The sequence below is a fragment of the Sinocyclocheilus rhinocerous genome, unplaced genomic scaffold (genome assembly GCF_001515625.1).
Source record: "Sinocyclocheilus rhinocerous isolate Xijiao unplaced genomic scaffold, SAMN03320098_v1.1 scaffold64, whole genome shotgun sequence".
Classification (NCBI taxonomy): domain Eukaryota; kingdom Metazoa; phylum Chordata; class Actinopteri; order Cypriniformes; family Cyprinidae; genus Sinocyclocheilus; species Sinocyclocheilus rhinocerous.
This window is the reverse complement of record NW_015659929.1, coordinates 221,943-248,866: the sequence shown is the minus strand read 5'-3', so window position 1 is coordinate 248,866 and position 26,924 is coordinate 221,943. Positions and strand designations below refer to the sequence as shown.

At 37.1% G+C, this 26,924-nt stretch overlaps 2 protein-coding genes across 2 annotated transcripts in view; one reads left to right on the top strand and one right to left on the bottom strand.

The window, feature by feature from the left end:
- The window catches only part of LOC107724477 (WD repeat-containing protein 3-like), a 12,157-nt gene extending 6,403 nt beyond the window's left edge, over positions 1-5,754 (bottom strand). The window contains exons 1-15 of the mRNA XM_016533440.1: positions 5,606-5,754; positions 4,657-4,843; positions 4,346-4,555; positions 4,132-4,250; positions 3,603-3,681; positions 3,235-3,330; positions 2,991-3,086; positions 2,744-2,845; positions 2,479-2,576; positions 2,296-2,397; positions 1,977-2,207; positions 1,796-1,889; positions 1,157-1,258; positions 899-984; positions 655-793 (exon numbers count right to left, since the gene is read on the bottom strand). Of these exons, the coding sequence (XP_016388926.1) occupies positions 655-793; positions 899-984; positions 1,157-1,258; positions 1,796-1,889; positions 1,977-2,207; positions 2,296-2,397; positions 2,479-2,576; positions 2,744-2,845; positions 2,991-3,086; positions 3,235-3,330; positions 3,603-3,681; positions 4,132-4,250; positions 4,346-4,555; positions 4,657-4,830 (1,728 nt within the window). The 5' untranslated portion in view covers positions 4,831-4,843; positions 5,606-5,754. The remainder of the gene's footprint in view (positions 1-654; positions 794-898; positions 985-1,156; positions 1,259-1,795; positions 1,890-1,976; positions 2,208-2,295; positions 2,398-2,478; positions 2,577-2,743; positions 2,846-2,990; positions 3,087-3,234; positions 3,331-3,602; positions 3,682-4,131; positions 4,251-4,345; positions 4,556-4,656; positions 4,844-5,605) is intronic.
- LOC107724478 (ganglioside-induced differentiation-associated protein 2) lies at positions 4,449-26,924 on the top strand. Its single transcript, XM_016533441.1, has 15 exons — positions 4,449-4,516; positions 6,069-6,348; positions 7,175-7,398; positions 8,397-8,536; positions 8,727-8,880; positions 9,528-9,616; positions 9,722-9,798; positions 10,110-10,269; positions 14,234-14,270; positions 14,687-14,853; positions 15,930-16,006; positions 16,904-17,043; positions 18,573-18,627; positions 19,678-19,821; positions 25,745-26,924. The coding sequence occupies exons 3-15, from the start codon at positions 7,202-7,204 to the stop codon at positions 25,784-25,786; spliced, it is 1,479 nt and encodes a 492-aa protein (XP_016388927.1). The 5' UTR covers positions 4,449-4,516; positions 6,069-6,348; positions 7,175-7,201; the 3' UTR covers positions 25,787-26,924.

Genomic DNA, 26,924 nt, shown 5'->3' with positions numbered 1-26,924 from the left:
TATCTTCATGGAACATGATCTTTACTTAATATCCTAATGATTTTTGGCATAAAAAAAATTTGGTAATTTTTACCCATACAACGTTTTTTTGGCTATTGCTAAAATTAAGACTTTTTAAAAAAAAATTATATTTTTGTGGTCCAGGTTCACATATATCATGCAAAGCACGAATACATAAACTGAAGATCAGTTAATGCAAGTCTTCGAATAAAATTGCAATTAAACATAAAGCATTCTGTTTGAAAAATAATTTGTGCTGAGCAACATTTTTTCTTTATTTTTCGCACTTGATCAACATGACACACTAACACATGATGTATGAGTTCATAGCTCTGGAGATGCATTTGAGACGTATGTTATTCTTCGATAAAGAATAACGTTAGCTGTCGGTCTCAGCTAACGTGGTCAGATCACCCAAGATGGATGTTGATATAAACCGGGCCTGTCTGCATATAGTGTCAGGATGTTTATCGGTGGTAAAATATCTCTCAGTAAATGTAATTCGAGTTTAACAGTGGTCTTTTTGCTGGACACTGTTAACATTTTTTTTTTTTTACAAAGCATTGGATTTATGTATGGATTTAACATGCAAGATGCTATGTGTTGTGGTGTGAGGAAAGCATTGTAATGCTATATGCTGTGCTTGTGGTTTACCTTTAGCGTGTCTGTGTAAAAGATCTTGACCGTACAGTCAAGAAGAGAGACAGCCAGCAGTCTCTGGTCAGGACTGTAGCGCACACACAGCACGTCCTCATCTAACTGCAGGGTGCGTGTGTGCTTCACCGTCAGTCTCCTGTGGATTACACAAAGCAATAATACATTAAAGCCAAGAAGAGAAAGAGAGATGGAGAAATCTGGATGAGAGAGCTGTGGTTTGTGATCACAGATAATAACTCACTTGCTCTTCCCAGAGTCCTGATCCTTTATGAGCTCAAAGTCCCAGAATTTCACAGTCTTGTCAGCACCACCAGTTACAATCCCTCTCTGCATTAACACACACAAATCAAAGTCAAATATGTTCACATAAAGCTAAAACTCTTGCTGACAGCTTACTGTCTGTCTCTGGAATAGAGTCAGGAATTCACTGTAGTCACAGACTGGTGTTTTGTAGGGATGAGAAGCTCTTTGTCATTCAAAAGAGAGATCGATATTATACCTGGTCTGGAGAAAGACACATGGACCAAAGAGCTCCATCATGAGCGTCAGTTGTCTCTAGAAGGCTTCCTGAGGCCAGGTCGAAAATCTGAATCTTCCCACTCTGACAAAAGAATAATGAAAAATAAATTTTTCATAGTAATAGATATATGGACTCAAATTTTTGCAACAGATAGTCTTTCAGGATCTTAATTAGCATTCAGGAAATGTCTCATTTAAATCTCATTCATGCATTTTCAAAGTTGGTGGCTCATGTTCGGTTACAAGACAGACCAGAACTAATGGCACTTTTAATGTCAATTACGGCCAATGTGGCACAGTGTCTCTTTACACACCTAGTTTAGTTTAAATATCAGTACTAAAACAGAAATGAAAAAATAATAAAAATGACAAAAAAACAAACTGAAATTAAAATGAAAACTGAAAAAAAAAAAATCTAATTCAAAATATGAATAAATACTACAATGTCAGTGCGTAGTATGCACAAAACAATATATGAAAAACTGCTCCTCACACTAATCTTGCATATGGCTTCTAAACATGGCTTTTTTGTAATTTTGTCATGCAGGTTTGTAATAAAGTTAAGACATGAAGTTGAAGAATTAATTGATTGATGACTGAGAAGTGAAGAGTTACATACCTTTGTTCCTAAGATAATCTGTCTGTCTCCAGGAACAAATAACGAGCAGAGAGCATATTCACATCCCATGGTACGAATGACCTGCAAGGTGGACCTGACCAAAGAAGATACTTCTTGTTAAGGACTCAAAATCTATGAACCCACGCAAATAAATTGAAACATTTGTCATCATCACACTCACCTGTTCCACACTTTGACGGTCTCTCCAGAGGCGGAGAGGATGGCTATGTTATCTGAGCTGAAGGCCAGCGTTCTGACATCTGTACGATGACCGCCCAGTGTGAGGCGAGAGGTTTTAGTGCCAGTAGGATTCTTCTCTGTAGTCTTCAAGGTGTATGTCTCCACTGTGTTATTCTGCAGCAGAAGAGCAAGCTTGATCTCTCCATTAGGAACCAGAAGGCAGTCCATCGATCTGTAGATGAAAAAAGCATTACCATCAATACTTAATACCAGTAACGCACACAAGGGGACTATAACTGCATGCAGAAGTACTCTCTAACCTGATCTTGGATGACGCCTTTATGTTTGCCAGCTTTTGAATCTCATCACTCAACTTTCTCTCCACTACAGGTTCAGGTCCATCCTCTTCTTCTTCTTGAGACCTGCAAAACATAACAGTTCATCAGAATAGCAGAAAAGCTAAGAGTAACAACTTCACATTTCAACACAGAGGTCTCACACACTTTGCTTTTTTCTTGGCTTTCTTTAGTTTTCGGTCCATTTTTTTCTGGACCTCCTTCTCAGATAGGACAGTAAAGACTTCAAGCGTAGCATCCAGACCCTGTTAAAAGATTTTTAAAAATTATCATATGTTGTAGGCTCAATTTTTGCCCTATTGCATAGCTACTTTTAATTAGGTACTTCTCAACATTACCGACCAAGCTAATAAGAGTGAAACCCTTTTTCAGAAGGATGTTACACTAGTATACACAACAGAAACATACTTACATGGCATGCTAGCACTTTAGCTTTGGGTTCTGTGACCAAGGATACAACCCTGTCTCTGGCTTCCCTCAGAACAGAACCAGCTTTCTTACAACTGAGAATTCGCTGTGGACAGAAATCAGATCTGTGATGAACATTTAAAGGAAACCCTATGTGAAGTGTATTGTGTCGTCTCAAGTCACTAGGATCCACTGAATACATTAATTAAATGAACAGGGTGCACTGGAGAGAATACTGGAAGAAATATTACTTCTTCTGGCTCTTCGTCAAGTCCTTCCTCATCTTCCTCCTCGTTCTCAAGAAGAGTTCTGACTTTCTTTTCCTGTGGCTCCCCCACTTCCTTACCCTGTGAAGAAACTTTAATGTCATTCTGAATATATGAAATCAGCTTTAATTCTCTATATAAGAGTTCAAGTATCACATTCAAGACTGTACTGGAATGTAATTCAGCCAACAAAGTAACTATTTGGCACAACATAAATGATATGCCTTACCTCCTCAATGTATTGAATGTCCCAGGCTCTGAGCTCACTGTCAGCAGACCCTGTAAGCAACCTACTCTCCTGGTTCAACAGGACCATCCCCCATACCTACATAGATTGGAGAGAATGTTGCACTGTATTACAACACTAATAGATATTTGGATAGTGCTGGAGGCTCATTGTCCAAAAGTAAAGTAAGAACGATGCCTTTACGATGCCAAATGCCACCTAACCTCAGGTCATTTACAGTAAACTCCCTAATCATTTACAGTACATTGATTTATGTGGACATACCAAAGCAGCAAGAGCATGCATTTAAATTGTTGTGTTGTATATTTCAGAAAGATCAAGTCTCAACAGTGTAAAATGAACCTGTTTACCTCAGTGCGATGCCCCACCATGGTCTTGAAACAATGCTGTGTGTCCAAGTCCCACCACTTTACAAAACTGTCCTTGGAACTGAGGAAACATACGTAAAATAGGTAAATAAAATGAAATGTTTACAAAAATTACAAACTATTTTGGTTCCCCTCACTCAAATCCTTGAAATTGAACAGTATTAAGTGCAGAACAGCAGTAATGAAAAATATAAAAATTATTGCGGCATTCATAATAAACAATGTTTACTATAAATATATACATAGAGCCTAAACACATTTATTTCAGGTGAAACTGAAACCACTGGCACGTGGGAAACTTGGCCTCATGTACCTCTCACTTATGGCCAAAATCCAAATATTTTTTGTTTTTGACGTTAATTTTATTTTTAATGTCACAGCATATTTCAGATGATGAAAAAGCTACTTATATTCTGGTAAATGATGTGTACTACAATATACAATAATACAATATAATATGAGTATTTTCAAGTGATAAATTCGTTCCAATAAAATATAAAGAACGATTTACCTTGTAATCAGCAGGTTTTTGCTCTCCAAGAACAAAATTTGTGTGATTGCATCTTTGTGTCCTTTGAGTCTGTACAGACCACACTCATTGATGATATCCCACACAATCACATCTGTGTCCTAAAATACAACAACGAAAATTATTTTAGTTTGTAGAATTGAAAATTTGTTTGGAAAAAAAAAACAGTTGTAAAACGAACTGTATGTAGTCTTACTCTCGAGCCGGTGACGAGACGAGCACCGAGTGCATCATATCTAATAACTGAGACAGCTGATTTGTGTCCACTGAAGGAGATGTTGCTTTCACCGTTGTGCAGATTAAAGATGCGCACACCTCCATCCTCATAACCCACCGCTATGTGAACGCCATCAGGAGAAGGACACAGGTATGTTACCTCATGCTTTTTACCTTCAAGTATAAGAACCTGAGAAATGAAAGGGGTGAGTTCAACGTATATGAGTTTATATAAACTGATGAGTGAATGTAATGTACTAAGCAATCTTCTAAACCATTTAAAGCAAGTACCTTCTCAGCTTTGCGGACATCCCATATGAACACATGCTCACAGGCTCCCACGGCGACATATCGACCCTTTTCACCTCCCCTGAGGGTCACAAACGCGATATTGGCTTTCTGACTGCCGATCACTCCAAACACAGCACTCGCCACATAGCGCAGGTACTGCTTAGTTAAACCCATGACAAGCCAGAGGCTGTAGACACACAAACACACACAACAGTAAGGGAGTAGGGTTAGATGTGTTGCTCCTTTAATCTAGAAAACTGTGCACAATTTATCATGTGAGCACATATTTAGCAAAGACCAATCATACCGTATAAAGCTGCATATCAAAGTAAATTCTACATGGCATAAAATAAGATTTATGTCAAAGCAAATGCATTTACAGATGGAAATTGGCTAGTAGCTAAAGCATCTTTTTAATTATGAGATTAATTTTTTATGATTGATCCCTGACAATGAATACATAAAAAATCTTAATTATTGGTGAACAGCTAATGTATAAAACAGTAATACTGAGATTGTTGGAAAATATAATTATATTACATATAAAGACTGTAGTGGCAAAAATAAATGCTAAGTTACTACATGTTTAATATTATTTTCATATAGTTTTATCCTGTGTCAACATGTTAACATCAGATCTGTGGTTGTGACGTTGTTTATTGATGTGTTTTTTTTGTTTTTTTTTGGTGTTTTAGTTATTCGGCTGCTACAAATGACTCTCAAAAGTACCTTTAAAAATGTATGATTGCTAAGTGTAACGTATATGAATTAAACGGTCAGTTCATAAAATGAAAGTGAGCAACTGTTACTCCAACACCACGCTTTGAGGTCCATGCGACACAGCAACGTGAACCACATGCAGTCCGTTTAATCTCATCTAAAGTGCAAGAGATATGCAGATAACCAAGTTCAAAATAAGCCACTGCGTATAGAAAATGTAGTTACATACTTTGTCGATTAGACGTATATTGTATGTGCAGTCCTTTATGAAAATAATGCCTCTGTGGATGTGGAGAACTTCTACATGCTTTGCTTTCAGTCGCATGTGTGACATCAAGTAAAGACAAATGTGGTAGATTACCGAGCAGAACTACGATGTGACTTCACGAAACGTTTCTAGAATTTATCTTTTTATAGACATCTGTATCACTCTAAAATATTGTTCGGAATGCTTCCTCATTGTTCACACTGCTTTATGCGTTTTATTTATGCGTTTTATTTCTTATGAATTATGTGTATCCTATCGATTACTTCGGTCTGTGAGTGTGAAGTCATGTTGCTGTCCATGAGGCGTATCAGTGTGCTTATAATTAAAACTTTAATTTATTTATTCATTGTACTTTATTATGCTTATTTTAATTTAGCGATGACACCAGAACGTCGATTAAAATATGTCTTTCAATTTTGTATAGGTCTGTGCGTTTTCTACACGGATCGACAACATTGCTACTGCCCCTACTGCATTCCCGGAAGTGATGATTTTTGTCCTCGTGAATCAGCTGATCAGGAAACTCGCTGAATGTTGCAAATACGATGTGTTGACCACAAGCAGCTAAAATCACATTTTAACAATGGCTAATTTAAAAGCGGAAGCACTGGAAAATGACAGTGATCTTTAACGGATTAGTTGGCGCTAATGTGGTTTTGTTTGTGCAGTAGGAAGGACTCAATAGCTGCATCATAGGACATCTGGTAGGTTGCTGGTTATTGTGATTGATGGTGGTGGTTATAATTAGCATTTTCAAGTCAATATAAACCTGTGTGGTTAGAATGAGTATGACGTGTTGCTTTCCTTTTTATACTCTTTAAAACTGTATTGTGTTGCATTGTTTGTATGTGCCTATTGCTTTCGAGTTGAAACTTTTATGTATTTGAATATGTATTTGAAGGAACTCGTAGCTTTGTTGTTGTTGTTGTTGTTGAAATTTAATTTGGGGAGTCGACCTTTACACATGCATCTCATTTCTGCTGAATATCTTATCTGTTCCTGAAGTCCTCCTGTCTGTCTGCACTGATAGAGCCTCTCTGTTGTGCTTGAAAGTCAGTTACGCTCATGAACACTACACTTCTCATACTGCAGCTGGCACAGAAAGTCTTGCTGAATACTTTTACAATTATTGTCACATTTTGAAAGTTTGGGAACTCATTTCTTCTATTTCATTGTGGCTTTATGTTTTATGTGAATTCATTTTGAAGAAAGCGCCACACTGTATTGAAATCTAATAATAATGTCATATGTTTTTTGTAAACATGAGTTATTAAGTGTGAAACACTTGCATGTACATCTAGGTTAAAAAATTCTTACTACACGCTTACTAAATTGGTTCGGGGCCCACTAGAGGGCCTCAGCATCGAAGTCTGTCATTGTAACCACTTTACATGTGTAAACTAATGCAAACATATCTGTGTGTATGCATTTATGTGCTAATATAGCCCAGGTCAAACTGAGGTCTTATTGTGTGTAAACCACAATAAGTGGTTTACACACCACTTATTGTCTGTGTCTGTGTCTTTTCAGTTCAAAATTGCCTAGTGAAGCTACAGCATGGATCCCTTGGGAGCTCGTTCCCAGTTTGTGGAGGTCCAGAACCTCCCCACGTGGGACCAGCCTCAGGGTGTCCAGGACGAGGTGGATGGAGAAAACCTCTTAATGGAGGAAGATGACCAGCTGACCAATCAGCTCAATTCCTTAGAGTCCCCTTTCCCCTTCAGACAAGACATCAACAGCAAGATTGTACTATTGTGAGTGTTATTTTCACTGACATTGTGTTCTTCTCCATGAATTTCTACACTCTTACTACATGATAGCTTAATAAATAGACTACATATAAATCTGTTTTTGGTCCTAAAAGCCTAAGCATCAGGATTGTCTATAAATGTAACTACTGATTTGCTTAGTTCAAAAGTTTAAGATTTTGTTTTAGTTTAATAGTTTAATCATTTAGTAATTTGGACCTAAATATTTTTATGTAACTCTGCACTGTGTGTTTGTTGCATCAGTTATTTGCACCAGCTCCTCACGTCTGTTAGTCGTTCCCTCATGCACACAAATCCCCTTTATAGCTCAATCACATGTGACTGTCTGGGATGTCCTTTTGGCTTTCAGGCCAATATAGCTTTGTTAGGGAAGGATCAAGATGGTTTTCTCTTTGAATTCATAGTTTCTCTTTTTTAAGAAAGTAGAAGTTCATTGCATGGAACTTCTCTATGAAGCCCAATTCATAAAACCAGTCCTTCTGGAAATTCAGGCAGGAGTAGAATTCATCAGTGCACATAGTGTTATGCTTGCAGGATTTGTTCATAGTGACTTTATTCTGTCATTCATCTGACTTCCATGTATATAACTGCAAAGCTATATATATATATAATTTATGTTATGTTTATTAATATTATTTATTGATATTTTTAGTTTTTCTTTATATTTCAAGGTTAATTTCGTTTTTAGCAATTTTGTTGTGCATTTGACTTTTTTTTGTTTTTGTTTTTTAGTTTTAGTAAGTAACTTTAGTTCTTAAACCAAGGCAACTTTTCTATTTTCTAATCAAAGTTCATGTTTTTCATTTAATACTTATATTTGATTTTATTTCAGTTTTATTTCAATTACCAATAATTTTTAACTGTTTTATTTTACAATAACAACACAGATATTTATATGCTATATTTGTTCTCACAGCTTTTTCATAGCTTATATGATGTTCTGTATCTGATACGCTGGTCTATATTATTCCCTCATTTTACAGTAATGGAGATGTGGCACTTTTAAACTGCACTGCAATCGTCAATACAAGTAATGAGACACTAACGGACAAGAATCCTGTATCAGACAGTATCCACAGATACTCTGGACCTGAACTAAGGGATGAATTACTCAAACTGAAAGGTAGGGGGCACTACCAGGATAGCAGATGGAGAACTGTTATCTAATTGTGATCTTAAACTATTAGTATTTTTAAATGTTGTTTGTGTTTGTTACACAGCTTTGGAACAGATCTTATCCCATTTATCTCATTTTGTATCTCATTTTGTATCACTTTCGCTGGAGTGATATGGGTGTGCATATATTTTTCCAGGATGTCGGACCGGTGAGGCAAAAATGACAGAGGGTTTCAACTTGGCTGCACGCTTTATCATTCACACAGTTGGACCCAAATATAAAGCCAAGTACCGGACAGCTGCGGAGAGTTCTCTTTACAGCTGTTACAGAAATGTCATGCAGCTTGCCAAGTAAGCCGGATCATTCCAACAAATTTAGTGAGATCGTTGCACAAATATTAAATGTCAGCTCATACAGACTGTCTGAACGTTCTGACATGATTATACTAAGTAAATATGCTTAGTTATTTTATCTGTTAGTCACTCTCGAAGATCATATCAGACATTAAAATGTTCAAATACAGTCTAAATCAAATATTTTATGATAAGCAGGATAGCAGTTCCCATGGCAGTGATGTGTTTAGTAAAATAACCCCAACCTTTATGTTCATTGCTTGAAAATTATTAAAAGTGATGTCTGATGATGTATAGAATAAACCCCATGTGCTTATGGGAAGGAAGGAAATGATATGAGATTTAGATTCCATTGGTGAATGAATACATTAGCTTTTGTGAATTTGAACTCACCCTAGGCTAAATATAAATGCCATTCATCTATTGTTTGGGAACAACTGTGTGTGTGTGTGTGTGTGTGTGTCAACAGGAGGTGTTGATGACAGTAATGCTTGACTATGCAGATAACATGTCATCAAAGACACTTCTGTCTGTTCATATATGGAAAACTCCTATATGGAAAACCCAACTGACTAATGTAAACTATATATAATTGAAGCACATGCAACGTATTTAATGTTTATTCATTGTGTTTCTCACTTCAGGGAACATGCCATGGCATCTGTGGGGTTTTGTGTGGTCAGCACAGTCAAAAGGGCATATCCACTGGAGGACGCCACGCATATAGCATTAAGTAATTAATGTTTTGAAATTAAACATCACATTTGAGGTAACTCCTTTCTGATGAAATTCAGAGGGATCTCATTAGAATGTGTTTCCCCCACATTTATATTTCTAGGGACTGTTCGTAGATTTCTGGAGAACCATGGTGAAAACATTGAGATGGTGGTGTTTGCTGTTTCGGATGTTGAGGAGGTGTGTGGCATTTCATTTTCGCTGTTATGCAACAGCCTCCATCCTTTAACTCTCTTGTGTGCTCTTTCATTTTCTTATGAAATTCTCGTTTTGATTTAAAAGCCAACTTTGTTGTGTATGTGTTTGCTGAGTGTGAGCTACAGCATTATACGTTCGAGATTCATGTATTCCTTGCTAATATTTCTTTAAATTGCATTATTTAAAAAAATTCACAAATACAAAATAAGATTTGTATTTTTTTAGCATGTACCTGAATGTGTATCTATGACTGATTGACCCTAAACGTTGTTGTATTTTATTCTGTTTTCCAGCCAGTGTACAGGAAGTTAATGCCTTTGTATTACCCATGTTCAAAAAAAGAGGAGAGGATTGGTCTGCCTCTCCTCCCTGCCGACATTGGCAATGCTGAGGGGGAGCCCGTGGTCCCGGAGAGACAGATTCGCATTGCCGAAAAGCCAGGAAATCTAGAGGGTGAGCTAAAAAAATTGTTCAATATATCATACTTTCAGATCTTTTAGGTAGACATACTATTCAAAAATTCTGGGTTTGTAATATTTTTTTTAATGGAAGCCATGATAAAAAAAAATTCCCAGAATTCTATGAATGGAAAATTTAAAAGAACAGCATTTGTTTGAAATAGAAATGTTTTGTAAAATTATAAATGTCTTTCTGTCACTTCTGATCAAATTAATGCATCCTTGCTGAAAAAGTATTAATCTGTTTCAATTTATTAAAAAATCTTTCTTACCTCAAACTTTTGAACAGTAGTGTAGATTTCTTAAAGGGGTCATATGATGCTGCTAAAAAGAACATTATTTGGTGTATTTGGTGTAATGAAATATGTTTATGCGGTTTAAGGTTCAAAAAACACATTATTTTCCACATACTGTACATTATTGTTTCTCCTCTATGCCCCGCGGTGTGTTAGAACGAGCCGTTTTAGGTAGGCGTGACTGACTCTTAACTTTTATAAAGAATTATAAAGAATATCTCTTTGGATTTAAGACTTTAGTCTTTGCAACTTTACAGATCTTCTTTATGCACCAAGAGCTTGTAACACTCCAAAGAGAAAGGAAAAATTGAAATCGCATCATATGACCCCTTTAAGATTACCAAACAAGTAGTAGGAGTAAATGTTTACCAAAATGTTTGGAAAACAATTATCTGGAAGACATGTATTTGCACTGTGTAATGGAAAACAGATTTTTTTTTACAGAGAAGCATCTGCAGTAATGTATTTGGTTTACAGAATGAAAAGCATAGTTGTCTTCCATTAATGTGATAAAATTATGATTATGAGCAGCATGCAGCTGATCGAGAGCCATCTCTTCCTCCCTGGCCTTTCATCTTGATCTGTTGTGGGTGTTTCATGAATTCAGATTAGCTGGCACCTCCTCTGTCACACAACAGGAGCTTTGACTACTGCAGAATCTTCTGCGTTCAGACAGACCCATTGTGAACACAGCTACAGTCAAGTGTGTGTGTATAGACACAACTGTTAAAATGCCTATATGAGAATGAGTGTATGTTTGGCTTGTGTGCTTGCCATAGCACTCGGAGCACATGTGTATATTTACTTGTTAGTGGGAGATTGAATTTGTATATTTGTTGGCTGCCATTATTTCATACCCAGATCATGTGGACTGTGAGCCAGCTAAGGTGATCAAGTCTCACTAGAGCTGTTGATCCAATTCAAACACAGCACATAAGCCAGGTCCCATGTAAATAAACACTGCACTTTCCTGCCTGTCTTTGAACACTTTATTCCAGGACATGGAAAGGCAGCCCAAGGTCTGTCACCAACTGAACTACCAAATAAGCTCTTCCCAAGTTAAGGTCATTCAATAATCTGCTTTATCAGTCTTGCTTCTAGATCAGGGATGGGCAACTGGCGGCCCGCAGTGTCTTTTAGTACGGCCCGCTGGATCATATTAGACTCGGATGATCAATTTTAAAACATTTGAAAAGCAAGTCAGAGAAAAAATGCTGGCCCTCATCACTATCAAAGTTGCCCATCCCTGTTCTAGATGTTTGCTTGAGCCTTTGAGAATGACAACAAGCTCTAATCTGAACAAACATGATCGCTTAACCAAATTTACCTCGGTATATGGTATGGCACAACAGCTTCCAGACTTCCTTGTTAATATGAAGTTAAAGGTGAAGTAGGGCTGAACAATTAATCGAATTTCTAATCGCGATTACAATTATGAATGCCACAATTACGTAATCGTTCAAAGCGCCAATTAATCATTCAAAGTCCACTTATGTTATTCTGCGTGCTTAAGATGCGTTTTTTTCTTTCGTTTTTCAGTTAGTGTCTTCAGCTTGTTTATTTTCATATACAAATATGGCATGCAGTTGCATCAAACAATGGTATAAACATCATTCAATGTAAATTGTGATAATCGTAATTAATAATAGCAATTACAATTTCAAGGGAATATTCGACAATTATGATTTTTGTCATAATTGTGCAGCCCTAAGGTGAAGTGTGTACTTTCTGGGCCACTGGTGTCAACAAAAGAAATTGATGAAAAATTCAGTTCAAACTGCCATTGGTCAGTCCAGCACTAAACTCACACAATTGGTTGAGCCAGTGTTGCCGTTTCAGTCTGGTTGGGTTTGAAACTTTTAAAGGTCCAAAGTGTTTTAAACTTGATTTACAAAACTGAATCATGTGTTTGACTTATCTTCTACAATCCAATTTTTTGTATATAGACTCTTAAAAGACAAATGACTGTTAAATTTTTTCCTTGACAACCTACTTAACTATGTTAGTTTATTGTCTCTCGCATCACTCCGCATTTTCTTTACACTTACACTTACATTTTACACATAATCATTTATTAAAGGTATTTTTCAGTTAAGTAGCCTTATTATACATATAAAAAGAGGGGTAATGTTCAGTCAGCTGGTTAATATAGCAAAATAAACACAATGGTGTGATCAGGACCCTAACTCAACGCGTAAGCCCCTTAACTTAACATGCTTAGTTATGGAATACCACAGGGTTCGGTGTTGGGCCCTTACTAAAGCAGATTATGTGCAGTACAGAAAGTTAGTGTGATACTAAACTTTGTCACATCTGTTTTATTAGGATTTATTGTGCAGATGTTTTATTACTTATTATTGCTATCTTTGGAAGGGCCAAAACCTTGCTGAGGGTTTTTATTAGGATCAGAAGTGTTTGTTCCTATACAGTCTTTCTGAAAGACATTAAAGGACACTTTTTAATGTTCATGGACTGGCTCTGCTGCACCCTATCACTGATCTGGCTGATCTCTTCAAACTCTTGTCCTCTTATTAATGCCATTTCATCATGTGAAGCAAGTCTGCCTGTCATTCTTAGAGTAATATTAAAGACAGCAGGTGACTAGGCCTTTACTAATACAGCCCAGCTCTTATGGATTAGTCTATGAAGCCATGTAGAAGTCTCAAAGCATGCCTCAAACCACACACTTCCCTAATCTGCTTTCTCCAGTTTTTCTCTCTCTGTCCCGTTCCCTTAAAACCCATTTAATTTCTCTAGGCTTTACATTTTCTTTCCTTCATTTGCTGTGCAATGGGTATATTTGCATTTAATTGTTTACAGTTTCCTTTTTTTTTAGATCTTTGTGTGTCACAAAGTTTTTATGTCACATTGTGGTGAAGTGCTCCTGAAATCCAAATAAATTTCAGCTCTAGGCCAAATGCATTACTAGAAAGAGCAAGCATTGGTGCTCTCTGTTCAGTGAGGAAGATCATAAAAGGACCATATGTTGCATTACAAAAACATAATCTCATTCTTTGCTTCAACATGCTGTAATGATTTTGGCCAAAGATAACCTTCAGGAGACATCTGTGTCTAATTGAGTCTTGTTGATGTCTCACCCTAGGTTTGCTAGCATTTGAGTGTTTGGCTGTAATCCCCTTATTTACCTGTTAATGTCTTTTTATCTGTCTGTCAAAGGTGTTTCTTTTATTTCTGGCTAAATATTTCATAGTCTGACCAGTGACCATGTGGTTCAGCTGAGGAAATGAGAAGTTTTGTTTGTTGTTCAGACTGGACTTTCTTTTCATGTCTGGTCAAATATGGCTAAGGTTGGCCCGTAATAGATATTTGGCATACACATGTAAACAAGAATAACAGACAAGGATTATTTTTACGCTTTGCCTGGCTGTACATCACACACACCACTGGCTTTCCCAGCTCTGATTGAGGGTGGGAGTTCAGGTCTTGTGGAATGTACCACGTTGTAGTGTTCACGGAACCTAGTAATGGTCATTCCGAGTGTGCAAGAGTATATTTTACTGTTTATCACAGCAAAAGCATTTGTGCTTCAGCAAATTTTTATGGCGCATTGGTTTTGCTTTCCCTGTAATATCTAGAATTCTGTGTAATGCACTAATACACAATAATAGTACATAATAGTGATATTAATCTAATTATCTGCAGATGACTCCGGGGATGACTCACTAGAGTCCGACCTGGGGCTGGATATATATATATATATACATACATATATAAGTGTGTGTATAATATATGATATGTAATATGTAACATATATGAAGAGATAAGGTACCATTTAATTTGTATTTAATACACTGACTGAATTATCTAAAACTTTGCATGAATTTCTAAATTGCTCAAATATAAGATTGGTTATACTGCCCACCCCTAGTAAGAAGTTTCAAAACCTTCCTGTTATGTTTTCATTTTTTTTTAATGAGTCACCACGATTTTACAGTCCTGTTACAGTCCTTTGGTGAAACCTTGGTTATCATGGCAAATGTTTGAGACACTGGAAACTTAGCATAACCAATGGCATCTTTTGGCCATGATCTAATTCATAGTCATCATTATTGAGTGCAGATTTGTTTGATATACTGTAGAATTGTGTACTCTGAGTTTGTTTGCATGTATGTATGTATCAAATTCTTTACATCACTGCAAATTGCTTAGAGGTGAAGTCTTAGTTCTTGTTGTCTTTCTTCACAGCTATAACCGCTGGCTTTGCAGAGCTCGAGCAGAGGACCTTTCAGACATAGCAGCGTTAAAAGCACTATATCAGACCGGTCAGTCTTTGTCTTTATGGGTATTTATGTATTTTAATTGTTTTATGTAAATTAATTGTATTTCAAATGTTTTAATTTTAAGGCTGTAAATTTAACATAATACTTTAGAACAATTAATTATTAAACTTATTTAATCAAGTTCTTTTCCAATCAAGTACTTTTAACAGTCTTAAAATGAAACACTCATGAGTAATTTAATTAATTGGCATATCAATTAATTTTATTAAAATATTAAATCGTTTTGCAGCCCTAGTTCATGTATGTCGACTTTATTGTAGTAGTATGATATGGTCTGATGTTTGCCTCTTTTATCTCACACATGTTCTCCAGCACATGTTCACTCGTTCTCTTTGTGTTGCTGTCTCTCTGTATATCTTTATGCACATGTGGACTTTGTGTTCTCTCCATCTGTGTGTTTGCTCTCTGGGCAGGAAACCTTTGTTCCGCCTCATTGAGCTCAACATCAGGGGGTTCTGTAATCCATTTCTCTCGTTTCACAATTTCAGGACAAAAAATAACCACCAAAGTAACGGTTTCGGTGTTGTTATTTATCATCATCTTTTTTTGTTTCTTAGCTCAGATACTGTCCAGGCTGACCTACTGAGTTGTTCAAAACCTCAATGACATTTTACCACAGACTGTACACATTAGGTTTGCCAGAAGCTATTAGTCCTGCTAAATTTCATCTTGAATTTCTACTTTTAATCATATTTCAGAAAGCCACAGAACAGTACTTTTCAAAAAACGGAGTATCTGAATCACAATAACTCACTTGACCAAAGGGGGGCAGACTTTCTCCAGCTGTGCACCTCAACGTGTAAATTCGCTATGCCACGTGATGATGGACTATATGAAGACATCTGGCTATGCACATGCAGATGTTTCTTATAATATAGTGCAAAACATGTATTTTAATATGTATACATAATTCATTTCTGCATTAAACAGGGTGAGGCTGAAATGTCTAATGTGTTTCTTGAGATATGCTGCATGTGAGAATGCTGTCAGCAGTGGGTGTGAGGAAACATTCTTTCATAATATAGTCCTATCACAAAGCTTTTTTTTCTCATTTTCAGGTGTCGATTTGTGTGGTAGGACGGTCATGGTTGTTGTTGGCAGGAATATTCCAGTTACACTTATTGATATGGAGAAGGTAAATGAGAAAATGTTCATACTTCCATTTGTCATGTTCTGTTAATGACAGTCCATTTTATTACAGTTCCATCTTATTTTGCACCAAATGTTACATACATTTTGTCAGATTTAGCACTAAATGCTGCCTAACTCTTATCTATGCACAATCAGCTTGTAACACTCCAAAGAGAAAGGAAAACTTGAAATCGCATCATATGACCCCTTTAAGGTTAACTTAATGGTTAAATTTAGGTTAACTTCATTTTTAAAAGAATGTGTTTTAAAAGAATGTTGTTCTCAAGATTTCCATTTAGATGTAGACCTTTTAGATTTATATTTACATTAAAAGTTCTATTTGAGATTTGCATTTGAATCAGAAACTTTTGATTTGACGTCTTTTTCTTTTTAAAAGATTGAATTGTTAAATATTTACTACACTATAAATGCAAATATGAAAAAATAGACTGCACTGTTTAGAATGTTTATTTAATGGATTAGTTCACTCGAAACTAAAAATCCTGTCATTGTTTACTCACACTCATGTCAAACCTGTGTGGGTTTCTTTCCTCTGTGGAGCACAAGAGAGAATTTGAAATGTCATGTAGGTGAGTAAATGATGACTGAATTTTCATTTTTGAGTGAACTATTACTTAAAGTAATAGTGTGTACCTGCCCTACTTAACCATACTTGGGAGACAAGTTTGTGCAGAGAAATAAAAAACTTAAATTAAAACTGACAAAATGTCCTCTTGAGCGTGTCCCCATTTGTTAAAAAACACACACACAATGTTAGAGTTAATTTAAGAATGTGGTTTTAGTGTTAAGTTATAGCATTTTAGCTGAATATGAAAACAATCAAAGACTATGAAATGTGCCTATTTAGATAACTAAGTAAATGTGTGTGTTTGTGTGTTAGGCTTTGCTGTATTTCATCCACGTGATGGACCATATCACGGTGAAGGAGTATGTGATGGTGTATTTCCACACACTCACCGGTGAACACAACCACCTGGACACCGACTTTCTCAAGAAGCTTTATGATATTGTGGATGCCAAGTAAGAGCTATTTCTGTTCCATTACAGAGATACTACAAACCACCCACATTCCCTGCTCTCTACGACCTTACAATGTTTTTGAGATGACTTGACCCAGTTCTTGGCGGAGGTATTCTTTAAAACCATAACTCAGACTCTCATGGAAAAGCTAATCACAGTTTCATATAAATGCTGGCTTGGTGACTATTCGTTTTTATGACCTTCTTGTGCCAAACAGCACTGTCTCCTCAAACCCAAACACAGCACATATGTTGTAAAATCATAAGGGGAATGTCTGTGTCTTCTTGGGCTTCCTGTTCTTCGAATGTCAAGAAGATTTATACACATAAGCTTGACCCTTTTGTAGGTTATGACCAGTTCGGAAAGCACCGTTCAAAGAGTCATGTTTCCTGTTTTACCTGGTGTTTCTCTAGAGTATCACTCTAAATTGGTGCTCAAATGTGTCTGAGGTGATTGATTCTTCTAAGGAAAGTGAAATAATATTGCTTTTTTCAGAGCACTTTGGGAAATTTTGAAGGGGGTTATCAAGGTTAGAACATTGAGAGCGATTGCAGTGGCTTTGACACCTTGTACATCTGAAGTCTCGATGTTCTCCTCTCACCAAACCAATTAAGAAAAACAGCAAACAATCACCACCAGAGGCTTACAAACGCTTGCATAGATATAGCTCCATGTAATGGCATTGTAATTGCGTGTTAAGAAACATATTGTTCTTTTAATCAAGCAGTCCTCATAATGCTATTTTCCTGGCTTAGCAGAAGAGTTTGAGTCCTTGTTCGAAAGTCAAAACCGGGGGAGGTGATCGTGAGGTCAGGCATTTGTCATTTATTCAGGGGACACTCTCAGCATGCAGGCAGAGGAAACCACAGTCTTGAAATAAAAAGCAGAAATGCTCTCCAGCTCCAGTCCCTCACACTTTCCGCACATCGTGGAGATCAGCATGACTCATAACTTTGAGAGCCAGGCCAGTTAGACTCGTGTCATTTATTATGAGGTATCTGCAGAGCACAGCATATCATCATTGTATTATTTATTCTCAAAAGGCATAGGTCTATAAGAAAGCGTTTTACAGACATAATCCTCAGCGAGAGTGATGAGGTTCTGTTAGCAATCACAGCCATGTTTATAGCAGAGTTAGCCAGTGACGCTATCACTCCCTATGACCCCTGCTCATGGGTTTGGACAGGACGGTCCAAGTCCATCGTGGGAAAGGGGAAAGGTTGACATACACGTCCCTTGCACTTTTCGAACACCCCTCCACTTCTGGCTGTCCAGATCTCTATCCATCTGTGTGTTTTGGACAACAGCGTGTGGCTTGGACGTGGCTGCCCCATTGGACTCGATTCACTGACTTTTGCTCGTTCTTAAAAAATGCGCTTTAGCTCCCTTTTCTAATGGGTTTATTGTTTTTGTTAAGGCAATAATCCTTTCAAAGCCAAGTTCACTATTTGTGTAATAAGTAATTGGTTGGATGTGTTGATAATGTTTCAAAAACCATTTCTCGCAAGGTTTTCCTTCTGTGTTTTCAGGTTTAAGAAAAACCTGAGGGCTATCTACTTTGTTCACCCGACGTTCCGCTCCAAGGTAAATGTACTCAGTTCATCAACTCAGATGTAAGTCCATTAAAGGCAACACTAGATGCTCATCTCGTTTTGAGCTTTTCTTTCCGAGTTTGTACGGGCCTATGGTCTGATTCACAGCGGTCAGCTCCACATGTTCCACTTTGACTAAAAAAAGACTGTGTGTGAGTCTGTGTAACTGAATATGTTGAAAAGCGTCTCTGAGACCGCATTGAGATTCATGATGTGTCTGCACTAAGTGTTCCATACTGTTCCACAGAACCTATTCAGGTAATTGAAGTGCTTATGAGAGTGTGTTGCCTCTGCCAGGCTTTGCTTTAATTTGCGAAATTATTCAACAATTATGCTTTGTGCACTCCAAATGTAGAGGAACCCCGGCAATTAAGTGTCAGATAATTGTTCGTTTTAAAATGCGTCCTTTTCAGCCAGAGAATGCTCGAGCATTGTAACAATCCCAGGTGTGAAACGTGTTCAAGCATTAGGGCTGAGTCATTGGAGTAAATGCTGAAAATGACTCCAGCAACAGCTTTAGGAGCTACGAGTTTGCCTTTAGCAACCAAACATTTAATTCAGTTACAGCTTCACCAATTTTGTAGCTATCTGTTATTTATTAAATTGACCTTAAAATGGTGTAGAAGTCTATGCTGTTTTCCTATAGAGTTACATTTGAGTTCATTTATAATGTGAGGTGAACAAATGATTATAAATTATATTTATAATGTCACAAAAGATTTATATTTTGAACAATTGTTTTTCTTCTCTAAACTTTCTATTCTTCAACGAATCAATGAATACAGAATTCATCAAAGAATTGTTAATGATATTTTTTATATAAAGCTCTCTCCCAACATTTTCAGACGTGTCCCAAACCCATGTATATACCGCTCATATAAGTTTGACAATTAACCTTTTCTGCTGGTTAAGCACAGCTTTTATTTGTTACCATTTGTTAAAAAATAATAATAATTATATTGTGTTTCAACAACTATTGTACCCTTTTCATGGAAAATAGCATCTCAGTCAATCAAATGGTTTTGTTTGTGATTCCTGTCAGGTCTCTACTTGGTTCTTCACGACGTTCAGTGTATCAGGCCTTAAAGAGAAGGTCCATCACATAGAGAACCTACAGCAGCTCTTCACCTGCATCCTACCTGAGCAGATTGACATCCCTCCTTTTGTCCTGGAGTATGACACACGGGTGAGTATTCAGTGCTTTACCACAATACAATTGTCCACTGAGGATAAAGGATGTTACACTGTGTGTGTACACACACTTTTACAGAGAACCAGATACCCCTCTGTAACACAATCGCGCGTCAACAGTGGCACCTCATCCAGGGACCATGTTGCATATTCTGGTTTTCAGATGGCTAAAGACAGTGTCACTGTCATTTCCGTTTGAGAAAACGCATGAAGCCTTCTTTATTTCTGTTTGTACTGTCTGCTTTTGCATTTCAAGCCAAGTCGGCTTTTAATTATTATTATTTACAACTACAGTTAAATTCTTGATTGCTTCTTTGCAGATTATAGACAAAACAGTTTTAGTATACAGTACTACTACATCAGAAATAGGAAAAATAATAATACAAATACAATAATCTGACATTGTCTGTAATGACCTTAACGTTTAGTTTAGGAAAGTTAAGATCAAACATGCAAAAGATTTTCTCTGTGCTTAAGGTAATTGAAATGTACAGCTAGTGACCAATTTTAGAAGCAATTATATGCAAATTCTTTAAACTAGTTTCCCTGTATGACCTGTTCTTTAAATGCAGCCTTTAGCACAGATTTATTTTTGGTGAAGCCGGTATATAAAAATATTCACTTTTTTAGGCCTTAATGAGGTCCTTTTTTGTTTTGAAATGGATTGCATTTGGCTTGTGGAAAAGAGATTCTTAGAGACTTATTTTTAACTGTTTACCCAAAGTATGGGTGGAGGAAAGTCTTTCCCTTCAGACTGAAAGAGGCCTCAGCCGTGAGAAACTAAGCCGTCTGCGTGCTGTGCTGCCGCTTGCTCCATCTCGAAGGAACACATCACATTTTATTTTTTAAGATTACTCTTCAGCTACTTATGTGGGATAGGGTGATATATTTAAAGAAACATAGAAACAAAACAAAAAACAGTGAGTTGCTCTGAAATATGAGAAGAGAAAATGAGAAAATGATAGTTGTAGTCGTCTGGCATTGCAGAATCTCATATTACTATTATAATCGTGTCATTTAACATGTTTTTCCTTCGACGTGGAGAACATTGTTTTCAATTTAAAATTATGTGTTACCTTTGTTACCACTGTTGAATCCAAGCAAACTGCTCAGATCCTAATAAATGGATTTGTCACAGCTAATAGCAGACCATATCCATGCATTGATTGGACCCATCTGGGCTGCACTCATTATTTAGTTTATTTTCATCCTGTCATTCCTGAGCTCTTAGTTTTGCACTGTTCTCACAGCATGCACATACACATGGCATTCATCTACAGCTTCATTCTAGGTGGTTGGTGTTACCCCTCGGTTAAAGATACAGGCTGGTAACCAATAAGGTTAGGTTCAAGTCCTACTAGGCATGGAATTGAGCTACCACCATGTGGGCATTGTTCTTGTTGTGATTTGGTGTCCACATTGATCTTGGATGATCTGATTGCAAGTGGGTCTAAAATGTTTTGTGGTCTGATTACTCAAACTACATTCAGAAATGTGCATGATCACATCACATATGTAGTGTAAATGCTAATCTTAAAGCGATAGTTCACTTAAAAATGAAAATTCTCTTATTAATTACCCACTCTCGTTCCAAACCCATAAGATCATTCATCTTCGGAACACAAATTAAGATATTTTTGATGAAATCCATGAGCTTTCTGACCAAGCATACACAGCATCGCAACTAAGGAGTTCAAGGCCCACAAATGTAGTAAGGACATCATGAGGGTGACTAATTGACCCTTCGCAAAAACCCACCCTCCTTAGCTACTGATGCTATGTCTGACAAGCTATGCCACTCTCACACTGCACACATTGTTTTCACGCAGTAAAAAATACATCGCGGGGAAAGAAGAAACTAACAACACGCTGATAGACGAGACAGAGCAGGTTACTTCTGGTATGAAACAAAGTCTCAACTTTCAAATTTGGAATTTTTTTTTTTTTTTAAGAAATTCAAAAAAGAAATACCATTTTGTGGCTCTTTGTGTCATGACAGATCACTGTAGTGCCTCAGTTCAAGCGGCAGACGTGAACTGATCATCTTTTCATATTTACTTGAAATGAACATGAATGAACATCAGAACATATTTTATTTCAACCGCAGAAAGACACCAATACACACAATTTTTCAAGTTTAAGTCCACCGAAGTTCATCTACTCTCCTGTCTGATTTGTTTGTTGGACAAAATGGTGGATTCTGCATTAGGATTGTATTATAATGTTATCAAGATTTTTACATCAAAAAACATATTTTAGAAGTGATAGGCTATTTTCTGTCTTGTTTTAAACCCCCGCCATCAGAACACTCTGTTTGAATAGGCGTGGCAGATTGTAGACTCGAATGTAAACGCCCACTGCTATGATTGGCTAACACTTGTGTATGTTTGACAGCATACATTCCTCATAGATGGATGCTGCTGTGATAAATACTCAGTACATATCAAATGATCTGTAATAACAGACAAATCAATAGTGCACACGTAATAAAAGCAGTTACTCACACTTGTGTGTTGCGACGTTACTGTCGGAACCAATATAGTCGGCACAGTATAGTCTTTTAGTTTGACTCTTTCTGAAAATCCCACTTCGAACTGTGCTTTGTTTGTAAAAGAATCTGTGGTAAAAATTAAGTGAACAAATGACCGGGAATTTTGACAAGGGAATTTTGATTTCTCAGTTCATGACCCCTTTAATGCCTCTTAAGACCGCAAAGAGCCGCCTACTCACTTCTGTAATCTTCAACTCCACACCTTTAATTATTTTATTTTATTTCAGATTCGGCACACAGATCATTACACACTAAACTATGTGACCCTAAGAGTAGAGGTGCCGTCTAAAAAACTAAATTATGTTCCTCACTGTATGGTCATATGTTTTTTCCCTTCTATTTTTTAGATGTTGTTTTTGTCCTTCTGTTTTGTTCCTGGGTTTAAAGGGCACTGGATTAAAGTAAATGAAAGTGGGAAGGAAGGCATAAAGGTGAGGCAGCTATGAAGAATCGATCATGCCACTGATGCGTTAAATGGATGGTCTTTCTCGCACCAGGTGCATGGCGCCCTGTATTTGTGTTCACTGAGCAAGAGTGCAGGCACACAGACTTAATTAGAAACATTTTTTTTTTCCTGCAGGCTGTGTGTGTTTATTTCATTTGCATGAAAAACATTTCGTACTTGTACTTTAGTATGTTAACGCAAACAAAAAAGCAAGCTTTAATAGGTATGTCTGATTTTTGTTTATATCCCTGCGCTCTTCCTGTGTGAGTAAAGGCTGGAATACACTACATGACTTTTAAAATTTGAACAGATTTCAAAACACTTGGCATCATACTCACCGAATTTGTAATAGTCGCAGAGGAAAACTAGCCATTATACACTAAACGACTGAGGATCATACACTACCAGACTTTAAAGTTGTTCCGATCACAACAAACTCACACGGATATGTGCGCATTGTTGCTAGAATATGTGTGACAAACATTGTGTTATAAAATAGGCTCAAAATATCAAGCATATTTGTTATGCCCCCGACTGGAGGATCATAGTCTGAAGCTAAAATAATCAGAGTCTGTGACCATCATACTCTACACGATGTTCTATGACATCTATCAACTCAAATCTGCAGACCGACTCTGATTTTCAGCAACTAGCGTCAACTTCTCCACACAGTAAATCGGCAGAAAGTGTGGGCAAAAATAGTGTAGTGTATTCCAGCCTTAAATGTCGAAAATCAAACTTTAGATCAGATGGTCGTCTTCAGGGTGGGTTTTTACAGAAAAACATTTGTATCGTTAATCAAACTCAGGATCCCTTAGATATGTACACCAACAGGGAATATTCCACATGTTGCTTCTGTTGAAACCAAAAGCTTTAAAGTTTTACTTAACGACTCATTTGGACTCTTGTATTTTTATTAGTTCTGGAAACTGTGACATTGGAGACTTTGTAGAGATTCTTGTCTTTGGGGAACATTCATAGTCCTTTTATGAATGAATGTGTTTGTCACTTGAATGGATGAACCCATTTTCTCTTAACGTGTCGGACCTTATTTTTTGCTAGAATAGTGTGTGTTTTTGGTCTACTTGCCTTAGCCTTGGATTCACTCCTGGACTCCCTTGCTTAAGTATTTCCTGTCATTCTTTTATTACCCAGGAAGTTAACGGGCAGGAGGGGAAATGGCAGAATGTGTAAGCTTTTAATGCCAATTGCACTCAGCTTTCTCTCTTTGCCCATATGAACAGATGCAGTGCCATGGAAAGTCCAGCCGCAGTCACCTCAAATAACCCAGTCAACTTTCCATAAAGCATTATAAGGCCCCTAAAAGGTTTTTTTTTTTTTTTTTTTAATTTTGGACTATCACCTCTTATACTACAGGCGTTGTTGGGTAGTAATGGGCTACAGTATGTAATTTGGATTATGTAGTCAAAATACAAAGATCTTGTAATTGCATTATAAAATATTGTAAATAACTGTATTACTGTTATTTTTGTATGGATATCAGGTTTGCATATAGATTATAATTAGGCAACAGCAATAAAATAGTCCCTCGTGTGTTGATAGGCTTAGAGGCTAAAATATGTTCAGTAGGCCTTCATATGATTTCTGAAGAAAGCAGGAGCGGGAACACAAACAGACTTGTTCCCAGCCAACTTTGTTGTAGTGCTACATACATAGAGCTGTCTCATTCCTCATTTGACCACATACAGAAATAACTTTCAACGAGATGTATTGAAAATGTGCAATGCAGTCCTTGCATTCCAAAATATGTCTTAAATCCACCACAAGACTCCTGTTTCAACTACTAATGTTTAATGAAAGGATTTCAATTAGTATCTAAAACACTTATAATAAATTCCGGCATGATGAAAATAAAAAATAGGACATTTCATGCAAGGCTTTTTGTCTTAGAATATGTTTTTTTCTGTCAAATTAAAATGAGCTGAGATTTTTCTTGACTCAAAATAAATACAGAAATATATACAAAAGTATAATATGAAAAATGACACAATTACAAAAGTACAAAACTGAGAAACCCTACACTGAGTGAAGCTGCGAAAGGAAACACAAAGCCCCAACCCTCTCTTCACTCAGCTAAAACCAACTCTACTTTGCACTTTTCTTTTGTTTGTAGGCATGATGAAATGAAAATGAGACCAATCAGACCAATCACAGCAGAATAGCGTCACGCAAACGAGGGGTTTGGAAAACTGAATCGTTAAACGAAGTTTGGGAGTCGTTGAGCAAGTAAGGTAAAAATAAATGCATATTTTAAGACATTTTTTGACATTGCATGCATGTCAACCTGTTGTTGGGGACTCCCAAAACCAAAATATGAACCTTTCATAACCCATAATAGGGGCACTTTAATGAATTTCCTGTGCTCTTTGAAACAGTTTACAGCATAATCTCTTTTTGCATTCATTTGACCCGAAGGCCTGTAACACCTCTGTTAGATTGACCTCACAGCTTCAGAAGGTGAATCATCTGCCATGCTGGGAGTCATACAGTAGCGTCCGAGCAGACACTCATTAATTCCCAGCAAATCTATTTCCATAAGTGCTCATGTGGCTATTGGAATCCTCACATACTTCTGCGGTATATCCTAGAAACCACAACCTTTATTAAATACTGGAATAAATATTTACCTACTGAATATTTGTATTCTATGGTAAATACAACCTCTTGGATTGATGTACAATGCAGCTAGATCTAAATCTATCTTTATATTTGTGCCGACAGGCTCTCTAGGATGTAGGTGTGTCTTGGGCTTATATTGTGGTGACAGGGGTCTCTTGTCAATTTGCCTTCTGCGTTTTACAGCGAGTTAGTGCCTCTCAGCCAGTCTGTGAACAAATGTAACCTTTACTACTGTTTATCTTTATTCGACTGTACTTATGAATATCATCTCTGCTCTTCCAGGTTAACAGCCCCTATTACACGGCTCAGTCCTCAGGCCTGTGATGGTGTTAGATAAACCCAGAACCGAGGAAAGGACCTGCCTCTTTTCACCGGGCCGATACTCAACCCGATGACCCCGACTCTGATGTGAACAAGATGAACGCAGTCAAAAGTACATCTTTGCCGTGACAGTGAGAGACTGTCAATCAATAATGCTGTATAAACACATCCTGCTGAAACCTGCTGAACGTGCCACAGACCTGTACCAAACCCAGATGTCACCGAAGGAACCGCCTGCCTGACCCAAGCTGTTTTTGAACAAGGTATGCGTGTGTGGTGTAGATGAAGAGACTGAATGTGAAACACATGTACCAGTGTCTGCGTGAATAATGGCTGGAAATAGCCGAAACCATTCGGGTTTTAATTTCTTATGTCCTTGGCCATCCAATCATCTGAAAGCCTCATATTTTCCTGCCTAAACTGTTTTGTTGTTTCATGTCATTCTGTGTCTGCAAAGTCACTAAAAGGAGCAGCGTTTTGCTTTTATCTTGATTCTCTTTTTTTTCCACCACAAGCACTTTTACAGCTTTAACTGAGGTGTCAAACAACCATCACTACAGTTTCTTGAGGTTTGACAGGAAGCAGCTTTTCCTCGTGTGTGAAGGGATGTGCTTTCACAAAGATTGGTTTGTGCAGCTCTAAAATCAGGTTGGCCTGTTGAGATTTCTATTAGCCTTTTAATAATAGTATTTTCTTCTGTTCCTTTAAATATGGTACATCACTGTTCTGGAAGCTTCACCTGAGGTACACTAAAATCTTGCAGTGCGCCAGATTGTATTTCATTTGAAGCAGATTTACAAGCATGGCCGAAGGAATGTCACAGACAGAGAGCTGATCTCAGAGTGAAGCACTGTAAATAGATAATTGTAGTTACTGCAGATGCTGTCTGGTATTATTAATTCTGGGTTTTCTTTTGTTTGTTTTTTTGTCAGCCCTTAGTGTAGCTGTGCAGTGATTCTTGTGTTAAATTTCGTACCATTTTAAATGAAGTATGACGTATGAATTATGAAAGGAATATTTGAATAAACAGAATATGAACATTTGATGTTATCATTAATCTTTGTTTGGGCGTCTTTATTGAATGATTTTGTTTAATTACGTATAATCGAGTGTGTTTTCAGTTTGAAAGCCTTTTGAAATG

Bases quoted from the DNA above. Each gene is read 5' to 3' on its own strand.
- LOC107724478 (XM_016533441.1), top strand. From the start codon at position 7,202: ATGGATCCCTTGGGAGCTCGTTCCCAGTTTGTGGAGGTCCAGAACCTC. The intron at 7,399-8,396 runs GTGAGTGTTATT...CTCATTTTACAG, and splicing joins AACAGCAAGATTGTACTATT to TAATGGAGATGTGGCACTTT. The intron at 18,628-19,677 runs GTAAATGTACTC...GATTCCTGTCAG, and splicing joins ACCCGACGTTCCGCTCCAAG to GTCTCTACTTGGTTCTTCAC.